The sequence below is a fragment of the Larimichthys crocea genome, chromosome X, assembly GCF_000972845.2.
Source record: "Larimichthys crocea isolate SSNF chromosome X, L_crocea_2.0, whole genome shotgun sequence".
Taxonomy (NCBI): domain Eukaryota; kingdom Metazoa; phylum Chordata; class Actinopteri; family Sciaenidae; genus Larimichthys; species Larimichthys crocea.
The window spans coordinates 16,640,354-16,655,431 of record NC_040020.1 but is presented as its reverse complement, the minus strand read 5'-3'; the positions used below and the strand labels follow the sequence as shown (position 1 = coordinate 16,655,431).

The 15,078-nt window shown below is 40.8% G+C and overlaps 1 protein-coding gene across 1 annotated transcript in view; it reads left to right on the top strand.

The window, feature by feature from the left end:
• pappa2 (pappalysin 2) overlaps positions 1-15,078 on the top strand; it is a 69,598-nt gene that overhangs the window by 5,372 nt on the left and 49,148 nt on the right. Inside the window, exons 2-8 of the mRNA XM_019268838.2 lie at positions 175-407; positions 920-1,147; positions 1,314-1,912; positions 10,119-10,267; positions 13,656-13,795; positions 14,021-14,174; positions 14,475-14,667. Of these exons, the coding sequence (XP_019124383.1) occupies positions 175-407; positions 920-1,147; positions 1,314-1,912; positions 10,119-10,267; positions 13,656-13,795; positions 14,021-14,174; positions 14,475-14,667 (1,696 nt within the window). The remainder of the gene's footprint in view (positions 1-174; positions 408-919; positions 1,148-1,313; positions 1,913-10,118; positions 10,268-13,655; positions 13,796-14,020; positions 14,175-14,474; positions 14,668-15,078) is intronic.

Here is a 15,078-nt window from a genome sequence, read left to right as displayed (position 1 = left end):
GTGTGTCTGCACTTCTCTCTGCCTCAGTTGTTTTTTGTCCGGCTGCTTGTTTGTGTGTTTATTTATTCATTTGTCTGAGAGAAATGACCATTTGTAAATTTGCTGTCCTATGACACTACAAGAAATTCTTTCATAATAATATATCTGATTGTCCCCATGCTCCCTTTGCCACAGGTGTATTTGACAACTGTTCCCACTCACTGAGTGAGAAGGGCTGGTCGGTAGGCATCCGCACTGTGGAATCTGCTGGCACCAAAGATGCACGGTTCTACTTCATGCTTCGCACAGACCGAGCCGTAAAATCCACCACTGTCTATAGTCACCAGCGGTACCGGGCCAACGTCTGGACTCACCTGATGGCCACTTACAACGGTCTCCACATGACCCTGTATGTTGATGGAGCTAAGGTGTGTGGTTTTAGGGCTTTTAGGGTTGAGCTTTGGTTCACAGTTTGGTTGACTTCATTCAAATACAGTGATGGACCTCAATTGTTCATCCACATCACGTGGTCATCATCTATGTCCAAGGTCAAGAATGATATTTAATGCTGAAGTGATACTACTTTTCCTCATCTTCAAGCTGTATTCATGTCACTTATACCAGTTTCTCATTGGTCCATCCTCGCCTTATCAATAATTCAAGGTTTCATTGATTAACAGATCTGGTGTTTGAACATAATCAACAATCCCCTATCAGGACACCTGATCAATGTATAGGGTGTTTTAGCATCAGCTAATCAGTGAATATGTAATATGAACCTCTCAAATGACATTGGTCCACCATTGGCAGCTGTACCACCTGGGTCTTTGGATTGGGTCATCAATCTTCTGTTATATTTATAAGATAATGACATGGAGGATGTTTGTTTATGTCCCTCTTCTCTTCTTGGTTGTCATTTGTCCTCTGCTTGTCCTCTCAGGTGGGAGAAAGTAGTCTCCAGTCAGGGAATCTCTATAATCCCTTCATGAAGGCATGCAGAACTCTCTTCTTGGGCAGTAACCAATCAGATCAAGGACCCAGCTTCAGGGGCCTTATTGGAGGTGTGGTCTTGTGGGGCTATGCCCGCTCTCATGAGGACCTGCTGAAGCGGCCACTTCAGACTGACAAAAGCGAGCCAATCTTGGCCATGTGGGCTGACTTCGCTAAAGTAACTGACTATATTTCATTCATACACTTTCACTTGTTCAGTCTACAGAAATGACCTGTTTTAGCAGTAATCGTATCAGACAAAGCATTTAATTGTTATATACTGAAATTACATTGGAAATTGAAGTTAAATTCAAATACTGTTGGATTTTGCTTTTAACTTTGAGGTGGAACAGCTGTGGACTCCATACAAAACTGGCCTCCATCCGACTGTCATCACCACTCCTGTCCCTGAACAAGAACTTGTCTCGTCGTTCCTGCCGCCACCCTGCGGCCTGACACCCTGCGACAACACAGACACAATCTTGGGCTACAACAACAACTGGCAGCTCCGTGCCCCCAAACGAGTTCGCTACCGGATCGTCAACCTTTGCGATGACGATGGTGGAAACCCCACCGTGTCACAAGCCCAGATCGAGCTCCAGCATCAAGCTCTCACTGAGGCTTTTCGTCCATACAACATCACTCTGGAACTTAGCTTGCACACTGTCAAAAACACCAGCCTCCGACAGCAGTTTATTCTCAGCAACTGTCGTATTCAGAAGATTGGGGACCGCCAGTGTGACCCTGAGTGTGACCACCCAAGGACGGGACACGATGGAGGGGACTGCCTAAGAACGGGGCCCTGCTACAACTGGAAGAAACAGGATGGAGTTTGTAACATGGAGTGTAACAGCAGGCACTATGATTATGATGATGGAGACTGCTGTGACCCAGAGGTGACCGATGTCCTTAAGACCTGCTTCAATCCTGCGTCCCCTGACAGGTGAGGTTAATGGACAAAAGTCATTGTTATTCTCACAAAGTTCTCTCTTTTGCAGGAAAGGAAGGGATTATGCCCAGTGAACCCCTGAAAGAAGAGACATAAAGTGTGTATGTACACTATGTACTTCCTGATGCAGTGCACTCATTTCGGCAGGATAGTGTTCCATTGATTAATTCTACCACATATTTCGGCATTCACTGCAACCGCTTTAGCTTTAGCAGATTCCTCAGCCATTTTCACAATGCATTTATGGAATTTATTGTAGTTATTATTCTATTTAAATGATGAAAGTGGTCAGTCCATTGATATGTATGACTTTATAAAGGCTACATAGTTGAGAGACAGAATAGAGAAAGCACCAGGGGGATGAATATTTCCGCCAAAGAGGACAACATGTTCCAGAGGCAAGAAGTCTCTGGGCATAAATGTCTACTAATAAGACTATTTCTCCCCATGAGGTGAATATCTGCACGCTGCAGTGCCTCAGCATTGATGTGCAATGAATAGCTCAACATGCTACATGTACAAATTGGTACTCTCACTTTCCCCCAGTGGTTTCAGAGCGAGCTCTGTGAAGCAGGGATGGTGGGTTAAGAGGCCAAAATACACACTTATTTTTACTAAACAACTTGAGCGGCAGCCCGCTGCCTTTCATTTGGTCTGACAGACAGGCTCATGCAGTGTTCCAAATAGCTTGCATGAAGTCTCGCCATGAAGTCGTCGGCCCAGGTTCTTAAAGACCCAATCCTTTAATCCAACCACAAGCTTTACGCCGGGCCACTGGGAAGCAGAACATGGGAACTGGAGCTATTCTTTAAAACTATAGATTTAACACTTGATGTCTGGATTTGACCGAGTGTGACAGCTTAACACAAGGATGTATTAATATGTTTAAACCACTACAATAACTATTTTTTCCATGTGTATTTTGTCAAATTGACATTTCTTTACCAATTTAAAGGATTTGTTTTTACAACTCCTTGTGTCATGATCCAAATCCAAACCTTTTAACTAAAGCAAAACTCTTTAAAAACTCAACCGGTGTATACAACAATGTACTCTGATTTAATTCTCAAATAAGATCATTAAGATAAAATCCATCTTAATGGTACATATTTATGTAATACTTAACTGACAACATACAGTATGAATGGCTTCTTGCAGAGTAAATTAATATAGAACATTATTGTAAGTAAGTTGGAAATACAATGGATGATTTAAAATCACAAGTTAAATGTTGCCAAACTACTGATTCTTTTAGTTTCAAGAAGAAGTTCATGAGAAGGCAGAGAAAATATGCGATAAACAGTAGCTGTGTTTCCATCAGTGTATTTTGACGTTCATTTTGAAGTGTCATATTAGAAAAGTTTGACAGAAACGAAAAAAAATTTGACAAAACTTCTTCAAATTCACAAAAAAGTTTTTCTCTCTCTTGAGGTAGTTTTTGTTTTGCTCTGAAGAGAGTTAATGCTTTTAATGGGACATGGAAACACTTTCTGAACACGTTGTGATGTAATGAATATTGAAGTGACATGACTGATCAGCTGTTTCCTCATGGCTCCTATGGCTCTGTAATCAATCCATGACCTTTCCACATAGATCTGATGTATCCCACCTCACATTACAGTTTTTTCCATTTGATTAAGCACAATTTTGCAAACTAGGCTGGTTTTTATCAAAATACTAACACAATTCACCAAACCACACACCCAAACTGCAAAACACCTCATATATCACACAAAATGAAGCACTGCAACCAAAATCAAACTTTTGCACCAGATGGCAAACACTTCATTTGTATTTGTAGATTTTTGTCTAACCAACTACACACTGTTGGGCATAATGAAAAGCACTCTCATCTTTAGTATGCTTTGCCATAATACTAACATAGTTCAAACCGTAGAGAATTCTTCAGATTGTTCACATGCACAGAAATATTTGCAGATACACACACGTGCTATTGAAATATTTATTTTATTTATTTTTCACCAAACAAATCAGTGCAACGTATGCACAGCAGATATATTTACATTGGAGTGGACTAAAATATGCTCACAAAACAGTAAGCTGAAAAATACAATTGCAGAAAAAATGTCAGAAAAAATAAATACATTCTCATTCTCACCCTCTCACTCTCCCTCTTCCTCTTCCTCTCTCAACAGTGCCTTCCAAAGATGCTCACCTATGGTCTTTTATTGCTTACTTCCTGATTGAAGTTAACAATTACATAACACCATGTTTGGCCAGGTGGCACATGTAGTGGCCACTGAGCTCATGTAGTGTCATTTTATTTTATGGCGTGTTTTGAAATTGCAAACATGTGACTTTATGTCAGATTGTTGTGTCTTATGCAGTTAACTGCGTTCAGTACACTTGAAAAGAACCACTTGGAATTGCAAAATGTGTGTAAAGCAGAAAATGTGTTTAAAGTTTTGGAGATTTGAGATGAGGTTTTGCTTCCTGTGTGTCAGTTTAAATATTTGTGCTATACATGTCATTTCAGTGTGTTAGCATCTGGACAAAACTGTAATACATGAAACAAACACAAATGTCTGATTTACTTCCTGTTTTCTGCATTGCTTTTCACCACTTAACCTTCCACTGGCGCTCTTTTAATGACAACATATTGTTGCGACTCTCTTCTTCTGGTTTTCTCACCGGAGAATTGGTGCCACCTACTGTTTATCTTGTGAAACAACTCCTAATATTCATGTAACGGTAATGGATGGAAACAATCATTCATTAACATTTCCTGAATTTCTCTGAATTCGGTTCAAATATGCGACACATTTGGATGGAAACACGACTGATGTGTTAAAGTTTTTCTATTTACGTCACTACATTGCCTATAAGTGACAATGATGGCTAGCAGCTGCTTACTATTACGTGTTTGCCTTGCCTTGCTGGATGGTAGACACATGTTGATTTAACAGGAGGAAAATGCCAACTCTAACCTGGCATTTATTGCTCCACTTACCTTACCCTTGAGCAAGGCACTTAACCTCCAGTGGTGTCAGTGGCCGACAGAAAATTAGTTGGACCGGACAGCAGTAAAGCGACTGTGGTTGCATTGTGGAGCTCCCCAAGTGTGAATATGTGCAGCTGGGTGTGTGTGAAACAGGCTGTTGCTGGAAAAGAACATGTTGCTTGGTTGACTGTCCCTGGAAGACACAGGTCAGGTAAAACTTAGGTTCAAAAAAAGTTGGCTTGCATGTGTGTGGTCTCATTGCTTAGCCATATGCAGGGAGTTTTTTAAGAGTGTCATAAGTAAATGTTAATTTATGTTGTCCTGTCAAGCACATGGTGGGATAGACACCGCAAGACAGACAGGAAAAAATTTGGTTTGTTGGTTGTTATGGTCAGATGGTTCCCACTTCTCAGCCTGAGCTCTCTACCCCGCAGAGAGAAGATGGACACTAATGAAAAAAGTTGGCAGACAGCACTCTGCTCTGCTCTGTTGTTTTGCACAAACAGGGGTCTGCTTCTTTTTTCAGTTATTTAAAAAATGATCAGTGATTTATTCTACATTTAATTTGATAGTTATTGCAAAGAAGATTCCAAAGAACAAATTAAAATATATCTACCACACTTACCTTTGTGTGTCCAGGAATCGCAACTCGCAACCTTCTCAGGAAGAGAGAGAATTAATGTCAGTATGACATTTCGCTGGCATTTGTGGAGCACTGAACCATTTTTATGTTTGGGATCTGGGTTTTTGATATCTCCCCCTCCCCGTCTCTCTGAGCTTTTGGCCAGGTATTCAGATTGTGGGACCCTCTATGTGTGCAGCTGCTGCTGGCCAGTACAGGGCCTGAGGTTTTTCAAGCCAGCTGCTGTCACGACACAAATTCGTTGTCAAGAGCCAATTGTCGAGCAATGGCCAGGTACGCTGCAGATTCTGGCGTTACAATAAAGAAAACTTCAGACAGACAGACAGAGAGAAGCAAGAGTGGAAATGGAGTGATGGGGTTGCGGGGGACATCATGTCCATTTATGCTGAGACACATGTCCAGGATTTGCAAACATTTTTTGGTTAGTAAATCCTGGACAGTTCACTTGTGTGCAAAAAGCTCAACTCCCCTGAAAGAACGAACCCATTCCAGCCTTGTTTGACACTTTACGTGCCCATGAATTTCAAGTTTTATTCTGGTTGAGTTTTATTGTGGTCATGTTTTACTTACTAATAAAAACATAGCTGCAGTGTTTCCCAGAACAGATTCTGTCTCACATTTGATCCATTGATCTTGCCAGCCTTATGCCTGCCTTATGCTTCTTATGGTGAGTGTGTACCACAGCATGCAAACTTACAAGGCCATTATAGTGAAATGGACCAATGGTGGCTTGTTTGACCAACCAGGCTTCATTCAGTCCACCTCAACTACACACACTCACACACACTGTCTTTGCCCAATTTTGGATTATCTGGGTAGTACAGTAGAGGCAGGACTGCCAAGATGACGATGGTCAGCCACCACACTCTATGAAACCTATGGGTGACATCACAGAAACAAAATCAGTGTTTTAAAGGGTCATTAATGTGCCATTAATAATTACTAGGGTGTAAACGTTCCGATAATCAGAACCACAAATGCTGATAGCTTCCAGGATCAGCTAGCTCACTGTGATGAAATACTAACTGAGCTATGACAAACAAAGCTCTTTATATAAAAAAAAGTATAATAATGCATTTATTTAAATGCAAACAAACACAAACACGCTTACAGAAGAAGCTTAAGCTTGACAGGGTTGTGCTTAAATGGTAACCCTCTCACTAGATTTGTACGCGTTGATTCTGCACGTAAGAGTAGATTGCCTTCAGGGTTTCCTGCCAGAAAGTTGCTGTTTGTTTTCCATGTGAAACCCAAAGACAACATTGACTTGATTGAAACCAAACCATGATCTGTTCCGAAACCTAACCAAATTGCCTAAACTTAACCAAACTGTGAATGAAAACAGTCTGAAATAAAATGCAGTCTAAAAATAAAAAGTCAACATTGACTTTTGGTTTCACACGGGACTGAATCCTCTTTTTCCTGGGTGAAAGTCCTGTATTTGACCACGATCTCTTCCTCTTGCAGACGCAAAGCTATGGTTTCCATCTAAACACAACTGCTTGACAGGCCTGCCATGCCAAGTTATGGTTACTAAGAATGGACAACCACTGGTCAGGGGAGGGTTTGGCATTGACCCAGCAGCTCTTCAAATCTGAAATGTTGTTGTTGAATGAAACAGCGATTACTTGGGGCTTGTTGTAGGCGCCTTGTTCTCAGTATGTGCTGGTACGCTCCTGCACTGAAGCTCACATGCAAAAACAGTGAGTTTTATTACCCGTGAGTGCTGTTGTCTTCTGCGAACACTGCATTCATCAAGACCTGTTTGGATTGTACTTGCTTTGTATTGACTTTATTTCAGCACATAACACAGTACAAAGTGAAGTGCATGTAAGGTAAAGTATATAATATGTTCAAATGTTTGACTGCCGTTGGTGTGATATTTTTAGAGTCAGATCCTTGAGGATTCAAAGTAACTGACATGTCAACAATAATATTTAAAGTGGACACACATCTACAGATTTACATGGTGACAGTGCTAGTGCTGACTCTGCTGTTGAGTCACACAGTGTTTGACTTGCCCACAAATGGTAATTCTGTTACAGTAATTCATAACCAGGGTTTTCACTTCAATCATGGAGAGCCATTTATTTTTTGCCAGGCTGGCCTTAAACTTTCATTGAGGCATCCTCTGAGTCTCAGAAGTTGAAGAGTCAACTCTTTAGTGGTCAACTTTCTGTCACTTGTAATTGCACGGCCTGGGGTGATGGATTCTGCATACAGCCTCGGCTGAACTCAGCTTCAGTAATGTAGTGAGTACGGGGTTTCCCTGAAGCATCTTAAATCTTAAACCTCATTTAGTCAGGCAAAGTGCCTGAGAAAACACTTTCTTATTTACAGTACAACACATGCACTCAGGGAGGGATTGCATTTGGGGGGATGGGGGATGGGGGATTACACACATGCAGGGTTCTTGGCTGCTGAGTAACACCTTTGGACCAATTTAGAAGTGAAGTGCCTCACTTAATGGTACATTGACAGTAGTGTATGGGAGGATGGGGATTACTGCTGTCCTATTTCATCCATCTAGATTTTTCCCAGCTGAAAGTTGAGATCTTACAGTCACAAGCTCACCTGTCTGTCCTGCGGGCTGTTGGAACAATGTAAGCAGCACTGAGCCAAAGCTGAAGATTATTTTTTATGAGCAATTATATAAATTATATTCCTGAGGAAGAAAACGAGCACTTCTTTCAGACTGAAGCGTGGTTAAGTAATGTTAATAAATTTAGCCCTACAGCTGAGCTTGATCAAAAGCATAAACCATACACAAACCAACATAAAACAAATCATCCAAATATACTTAGAGTAACTGAGGTAAAGATTAAAGCATGGTTTAGTAATTTTAACAAAGTTATCCCCGCAGCTGAACTTGATCATTCACATAAAACCTTAACTCCCAGTTAGGGAAATACAACATGAAACAATAATCCATTACGTTATAGTCATCGAAAAACACAAATATCCAAAGCTTCGCCTGCGTGAGATGAAAGAGAGCAAGACGTCACAAGCGAAATGATGTATGATTCATACATTTCAGAAAACGTATTATAGTGAGGTGATTTGAAATGAAATGATGATGGAAGATCTGTGGCACTGTTGTTATTTATGCACATGGCATACATAGATACTCAGCTGCATACACATATATACGTTTGTGCTGCTCAGCTATTAGCCTAAACTGCCCACACCGACTTGGCAATCAGTGAGACCTCTAGTGAAAGACTCAGAATGTGATAGGTGCAAAATCTTTGCAGCTAAATGACATGAGAATTCACCACAGCCAATCAAAAAGTTGGCTCCACACATCAAAGTTCCTTTTGGGTAATTAATCACAGTCAAAAGACCCGGGGCGGCTGTGGCTCACAGGCAGAGCGGGTCGTCCACTAATCAGATAATCGGCGGTTCGATCCCCCGGCTCCCCGGTCTGCATGCCGAGTGTCCTTGGGCAAGATACTGAACCCCAAGTTGCTCCCGAAGGCTGTGCCATCGGTGTATGAATGCTTAAATCCTTACCGTGCAGTTGGCACCTTGCACGGTAGCCAATGCCAGTGTATGAATGGGGTGAATGAGATATGTAGTGTAGCTAGAAAGGCGCTATATAAGTACAGTCCATTTAAACACAATACAATTTGCATTGCGCTCGCCATTGAGTTCAGTGTTTTAGTTCTGAAGAGCTATAGAAGGGGGGACCTTAAGCTATGTTTGTCATACAGGCTTCACATGGTGCCTATACAAACTACATGTTCAGACATTTGTTTCCAAATCAGGGCTTTTCTCCTGAGGTTGCGATACAAAAGTTAACTTGTATTGACAGAAACATATCAGTTTTCCTCCATCTTGCCTTCTGTGCTTGGCTAGGTGTCTTGTTTCTATTGGCCACGCAAGTATTTATCACAGCATGAAACTAGCAAGCTCGCTGGCAATAAACCGCTGTGGCACATTGCAAGCCATCGGCAGTTCCACTGCCGCATTGTGTCTCAAAGGGCCAAAAGAAAGAGAGAGGTGGAGGGCGGCGGGCTTAAATACTCAACACTCACACATCATGTAGCAAAACATGCTTATTCACCATCATTTTGTGTGATATATGATTTATTTGATATGATTTAATCTCATTTTGTGTGATATATGATTTATTTGATATGATTTAATCTCTGGGTGTCCAGTAGATATGTTTTTATCTTTGTTTTCCCTGCTAGTTAGATATAGTTAACCCTCTGGTAGCCAAGCAATTGCCCACAATTGCAAAAACAATTGACAAGGCCATTGATAGATTATCTTAAACCTGCAGGAAGTTAAACCAGTGGTTTAAAAACCATCTAATGTGCAACAGATGCAACATAATGTCCATCAGTCACTTCAGGTGTTGGGTTGTATTTGAAGCTGGTAGCTTTGTACACTATCTGAGGCAACTGCTGTGACTTGTGGATCTATTGGTGACTAGCTTGCTAATTAAAAGTGTATTTAGATAACTGTGCTAGCAGTTTCTCTGCTACCAGTGCAAAACTGCAGAGCTAATGTCAGGTAGCCACCATCTTCATCCTGCCCTGTTCAGTTCAGTTCATATTTTCGTGTTTTCTCTTCTTCCATTTCTGCAGAGCCTACATGAGTGTGAAAGAGCTGAAGGAGGAGCTGAACCTGAGCGGCACTGACACACTCAACGTCTTCTTTGCCAGCAACTCGGTGCGTGAAGAGCTGGCTGGAGCTGCAACCTGGCCCTGGGCGAAGGAGGCTCTAACCCACCAAGGTAAGGTATATTATACAGTATATACAATACATCATCTCTTCATCTCTACCAATTTCTCAGTTTTCTGTCTTCAGCTTTGTCATTAATCTTCTTTGATTTATTTGATTTATTTCTCTTTCTCTACCCATCACTTCACCTCCTCCATTGCCCTCCGCCCTTTGCTGTCTTCTTCGGCGATATCTAAATTAGTTGTGGAGAGCAATTGGAGCTGGCAGAGATTTTCCCGGCACATTGCCTCTTTCCTCTTCCAATCATTAGGCCTCTTTCCACTGGAAAAGGTTAATCAACCCAACAACAACCAAACAAACAGTGTGGGCTCTGTACCACTGTTGCCACCCATGGCCACTCGCCAGCTGTTCTTTATTTTTATATGCTCTTTTTTTTTCTTCTGGTGCCGGTACAAGTCGATGCACTTCCAGTGTTTCATTGGAAGGATTCACATATCACAGACATACTAGTTTCCGGAGGACGTGGTGCAGGAAGGTTGACCTTCAAGGACACCTACAGTGCACATCACAAATAATAACTGTCTCACCAACTATTTCTAACTTCTAGTAAACAAGTAGGTATAACAACAACTCACATCTGTTAGTCAGGAGCAAGACAAGCAAGTCATTACTCAAACTGAGGAGGAGAAAACTGGTTCCCTAGAAACATACTCTGTACTACACAATATATCAAGTGTGTTACAAACCATACATGTGTGCTCTGAAATATATTGGAATATATCAGAATTCAACCTATTTACCCCATTATATTCAGTGTTCAAAATTTGCATAATTATATTGTCACATATCAGTGTTGGTTGCAAAAAAAACATTTGCTATAGCATGTAACTTTGGAACAATAAATGTAGTCTGAAGCAAAAGGGAAAGGGTCTTGAACTGTCAGGTGCTGCAGACTTATGAAAACTCCAACGGTGCTTGTAATGTTATAGAGGTGGTAGGGAAACCCCCTTCGAGGTTTGGGCCCTGAATAGACTAATATAGTGTCTGGATGTGCAAAAAATGGAAATCAGAAAATCATAAATTATTTCTAAGACTGGGTGTAGAGTGGGTAAAAAACTCTGTTGCATAAAATATGTTAATGCTGAATCTTTTTTAAACTTTTCTAGCTCTTCACCTTCACTGTACATGTTGGAATAAAGCTCCAGATTTACAATCTGGTCTGAACTCGGACTTGTTATCTCCAACAAACTAATTTTCTGTTGCAGCCTTATGATAAAAAGACAAACTTAAACATTAATGTGACCAAAGATGTTTTCAAGAGCAGTCATGTTTCGAGCTTGACTCAATAGAGCATCTTTAAGAATCAGCGTTTATAGCAATATATGCTTGCCAGTACTCACTGCCAGTTAAAAATACACACTTAGTTAAAGAAAAAGCACATTTATCAGTGAAGGTTTTGTCCCGTTTTATTGACCCAACAGAAACTAGTGATAAAATTATTGATTTTATGATTGATTGTTCATCTTGTTCATAATATAATACCATTAGGAGAAATATTGGTTTTATTTGAATGTTACTGTCACTTGTTACTGTCGCAATTCTCGTAAAGCCTGTCAGGCATTAGTCATTTTTAAATGCAATAGACTAAATTGATAATTAAGTAATTAAAAAGAAAAAAATGGTTGATTCAATGAAAATAATTACTCACCCTTTTATGCAACACACAGGTCGTTTATGGCCACAATACACAAATCAGCTGGCACAAATATGTTTCAGCTGTGTCTGTTTATTTTGTCATTTAATTGTAAAAGAAAATCACATAGTGGTGCCAGAATGCTTACACAGTGTAAACATTTATCATATAAATAAGTCACCAAAGATTTTGACAAATGCATGCAGAGATGTGTTTGTACTTTTTACATTGAGTTTGTATGCAGATGTCTACATTTAAAATGTGAGAGTGTGTTTTTAATGCTCCCATTAAAGGACATTTTACTCCTAGTGAACACACACTCACGTGAAAATTAGACTTACATACTGGTGTGATTGTGTCTCACAGAGGGTCCTGCTTTGGTTCTGAGTGGCAATAATTCCACGTTGAGGTAATATGTCCTGTAGATGTTACTGTATTTGATCTTCCCAGTTATATTGAGAGAGTAGATGTTATATTTTCAAATTAAACTGCTGAACTACTGAATGTCTCCCTCATGACATTTGTTTCAGCTGCTCAGCATCTGTCCCTGTTTAAAAACAAGTTAGTGGATGACAAGTCGTCTCCGGAGGCCATGTTGTTTAGTGTCTTCGCATTTAATGTTTTCATTGTTCAGTGTCTTCACCACCGAGCAAACTGTTTCTAATTAGAAAACCAATAACTGTCATGTCTGTTCTTGATTCTGCGATTATCAGCACGCTGCAGAAAACCTGTATCTCCAAGTAAGAATTCACCTTCGCCCCCAAACCATAGCTGATTTTAAAAATCACTACATCTGGAGTCAGAGATTAAATTGGGCCTTCTCGCATACCAGACATACAAACACGCAAACACGCATGCACACAGACACACACACACACACACACACACACACACACACAGTGCTACCGATACGCCACCGACAGTGGGAAGCTTAAGGTGAGTACTGTCACAACAAATACAACAAATACAAATATATATATAGGCCTATATATATATATATATATATATATATTATATATAATATATCTATATATATATTATATCTATATATATGTATTTCTTGAGAAGGGTTAGGATGCCAAGGATGATGTAGAACCTTCACAGACTTCAGTTCTTTATATGTTAATGGACTTAAATGTTAAAGTTCTAAGCACTTTGAGCATTCAAATACAAAGTTTTTATACTAATGCATCTGTCTCTGGTTTCATTCAATGCCTATAATTTTTATTTTAGTACATTTTCAGTGGCATGGACTAGCTCCAGATAAATATAAGGTTTCTGCAGAGCATTCTTCTGTATTCGAAGCAGGCAGAAATGGCCCATATCCACCCACAGCCACCTTAGTGATCCTGGTTCCTGTTTAGGGTTTAAAGTACTAAAATTTGATTTCATTTCTAATTGGTTTTAAATGTCACAGTTCTTAATCTTTTACTGTGCTGGTCTGTTTCTCTTTTTGGAAATGCCAGCTTGATGTGGTGGCGGGAAGAAAACACAAAGCCACATTTGTTGTGTGATCTGTTGTTTTGTTGGATGATGGTGTTGTGGTGGTGGAATCTTCACCAAAAACCCTACATGGGTAATAGAGAGAAGCTGATTCTGAGGATCTCCTGTTATTAAGGGCACTAAAACCGGTTCACCTGTTGGTCATCATTACCTCCCGTCAAAGTGGTGGAGTGAGGCATTGAGAGTTTTTCTAGACCGTAATAATATTATGACCCATACTGTGAATGTTATCGTCTGTCCTCAGGTGGGATGGTGCTAAACCCGTCCTACTTTGGTACCATGGGTCACCACAACACCATGATCCATGAGATGGGTCACATCTTGGGGCTGTATCACGTCTTCAAGGGGGTGAGCGAGCGCGACTCCTGTGATGATCCATGTCAGGTAAGACACCTTCTGATCATCCCTGAGGTGTCCGTACGCACAGCTCTACTGTATTTAAAGTTTTTAACAAATGTTTATTGTTCTGTATCACAAATGTTGCTTAACGCGGGGATGTGTACGTTTTCATCTGCTATCAGTAAGGTGAATACAATCCTACCTGGATAGAGCTTTTCACTGTTGTGCGACCATTTGTTAGAAGCTCTATCGTGTCATGTGCACTTGCAGGAGACCACCCCGTCCATGGAGACAGGAGATCTGTGTGCCGACACCGCACCAACACCCAAATCCAAAGTCTGCCACGATCCCGGAGCTGTCAATGATACCTGTGGAGTCACCACGTACCAGGACACACCTTACAGCAATTACATGAGTTACACAGGTGCAGTAGACAAACATTCTTTCCTCTTCCTTTCTTGTACTTAACAGCAGACCTACTGTCAGATATGTTACAGACAGAGTAGTGAAGATAGAGGACACGAAGCAGACAAACTGTAGAACACGTGGTTAATGTTCCATAAATGATGACAGTTTACTTTGATTCAGCTTTGCAATGCTTGGAAAGGTTCATTCATTAATTCACCTACTCTGCAATAAAGCTAATTTCTTCCAACCATATGAAGTTAGACAGAAGCTAGAGCTAGAACCTGATCCATGATGGTTACCTGGGCTTTTTCATCAGATGACAACTGCACCGACCATTTCACTCCCAACCAAGTGGCCCGGATGCACTGTTATCTTGACTTGGTCTACCAGAAGTGGCTGACGGAACAGAGACCTGCCCCCATCCCTCTGGCCCCCATAGTGACAGACCACAGTCCGGATTCTGTCTCCATCTATTGGGTGGCACCTATAAGGGGACTGCTGTATCAGAGGTATGATTTCATGGGATCTTTTGCAACTATTAGACTCATTGTTACAACTGAAGGGAAAGGGAAGCAGCAGGTGTTTTTGGTAAAACAAAGACCTGGAAGACTTGGAAGAATTCCTACAGACAAAAACAAGTGAGCCAAACTACAAGAGAAATGTTGCACAAAAGATAAAAACAGTCAAAAAAGCATCAGTGTTACCTGGCCAGGTCCCTAGGTAGTTAGTGACTGCCTCAGTACTAGATTTCAACAGGTTAATACATCTGTTAACAGTCTGACATAATGAAAACATGCAGGCAAACTCAGAGTACCAATACCGGCCAAGCGTTTATATCTTCAGTCCACCGAACTGTATCCTCTGGATTGGAGAGCCCGACGGCCATAGGTGCCGCTCCATCGGACAGGACGCATCCTATT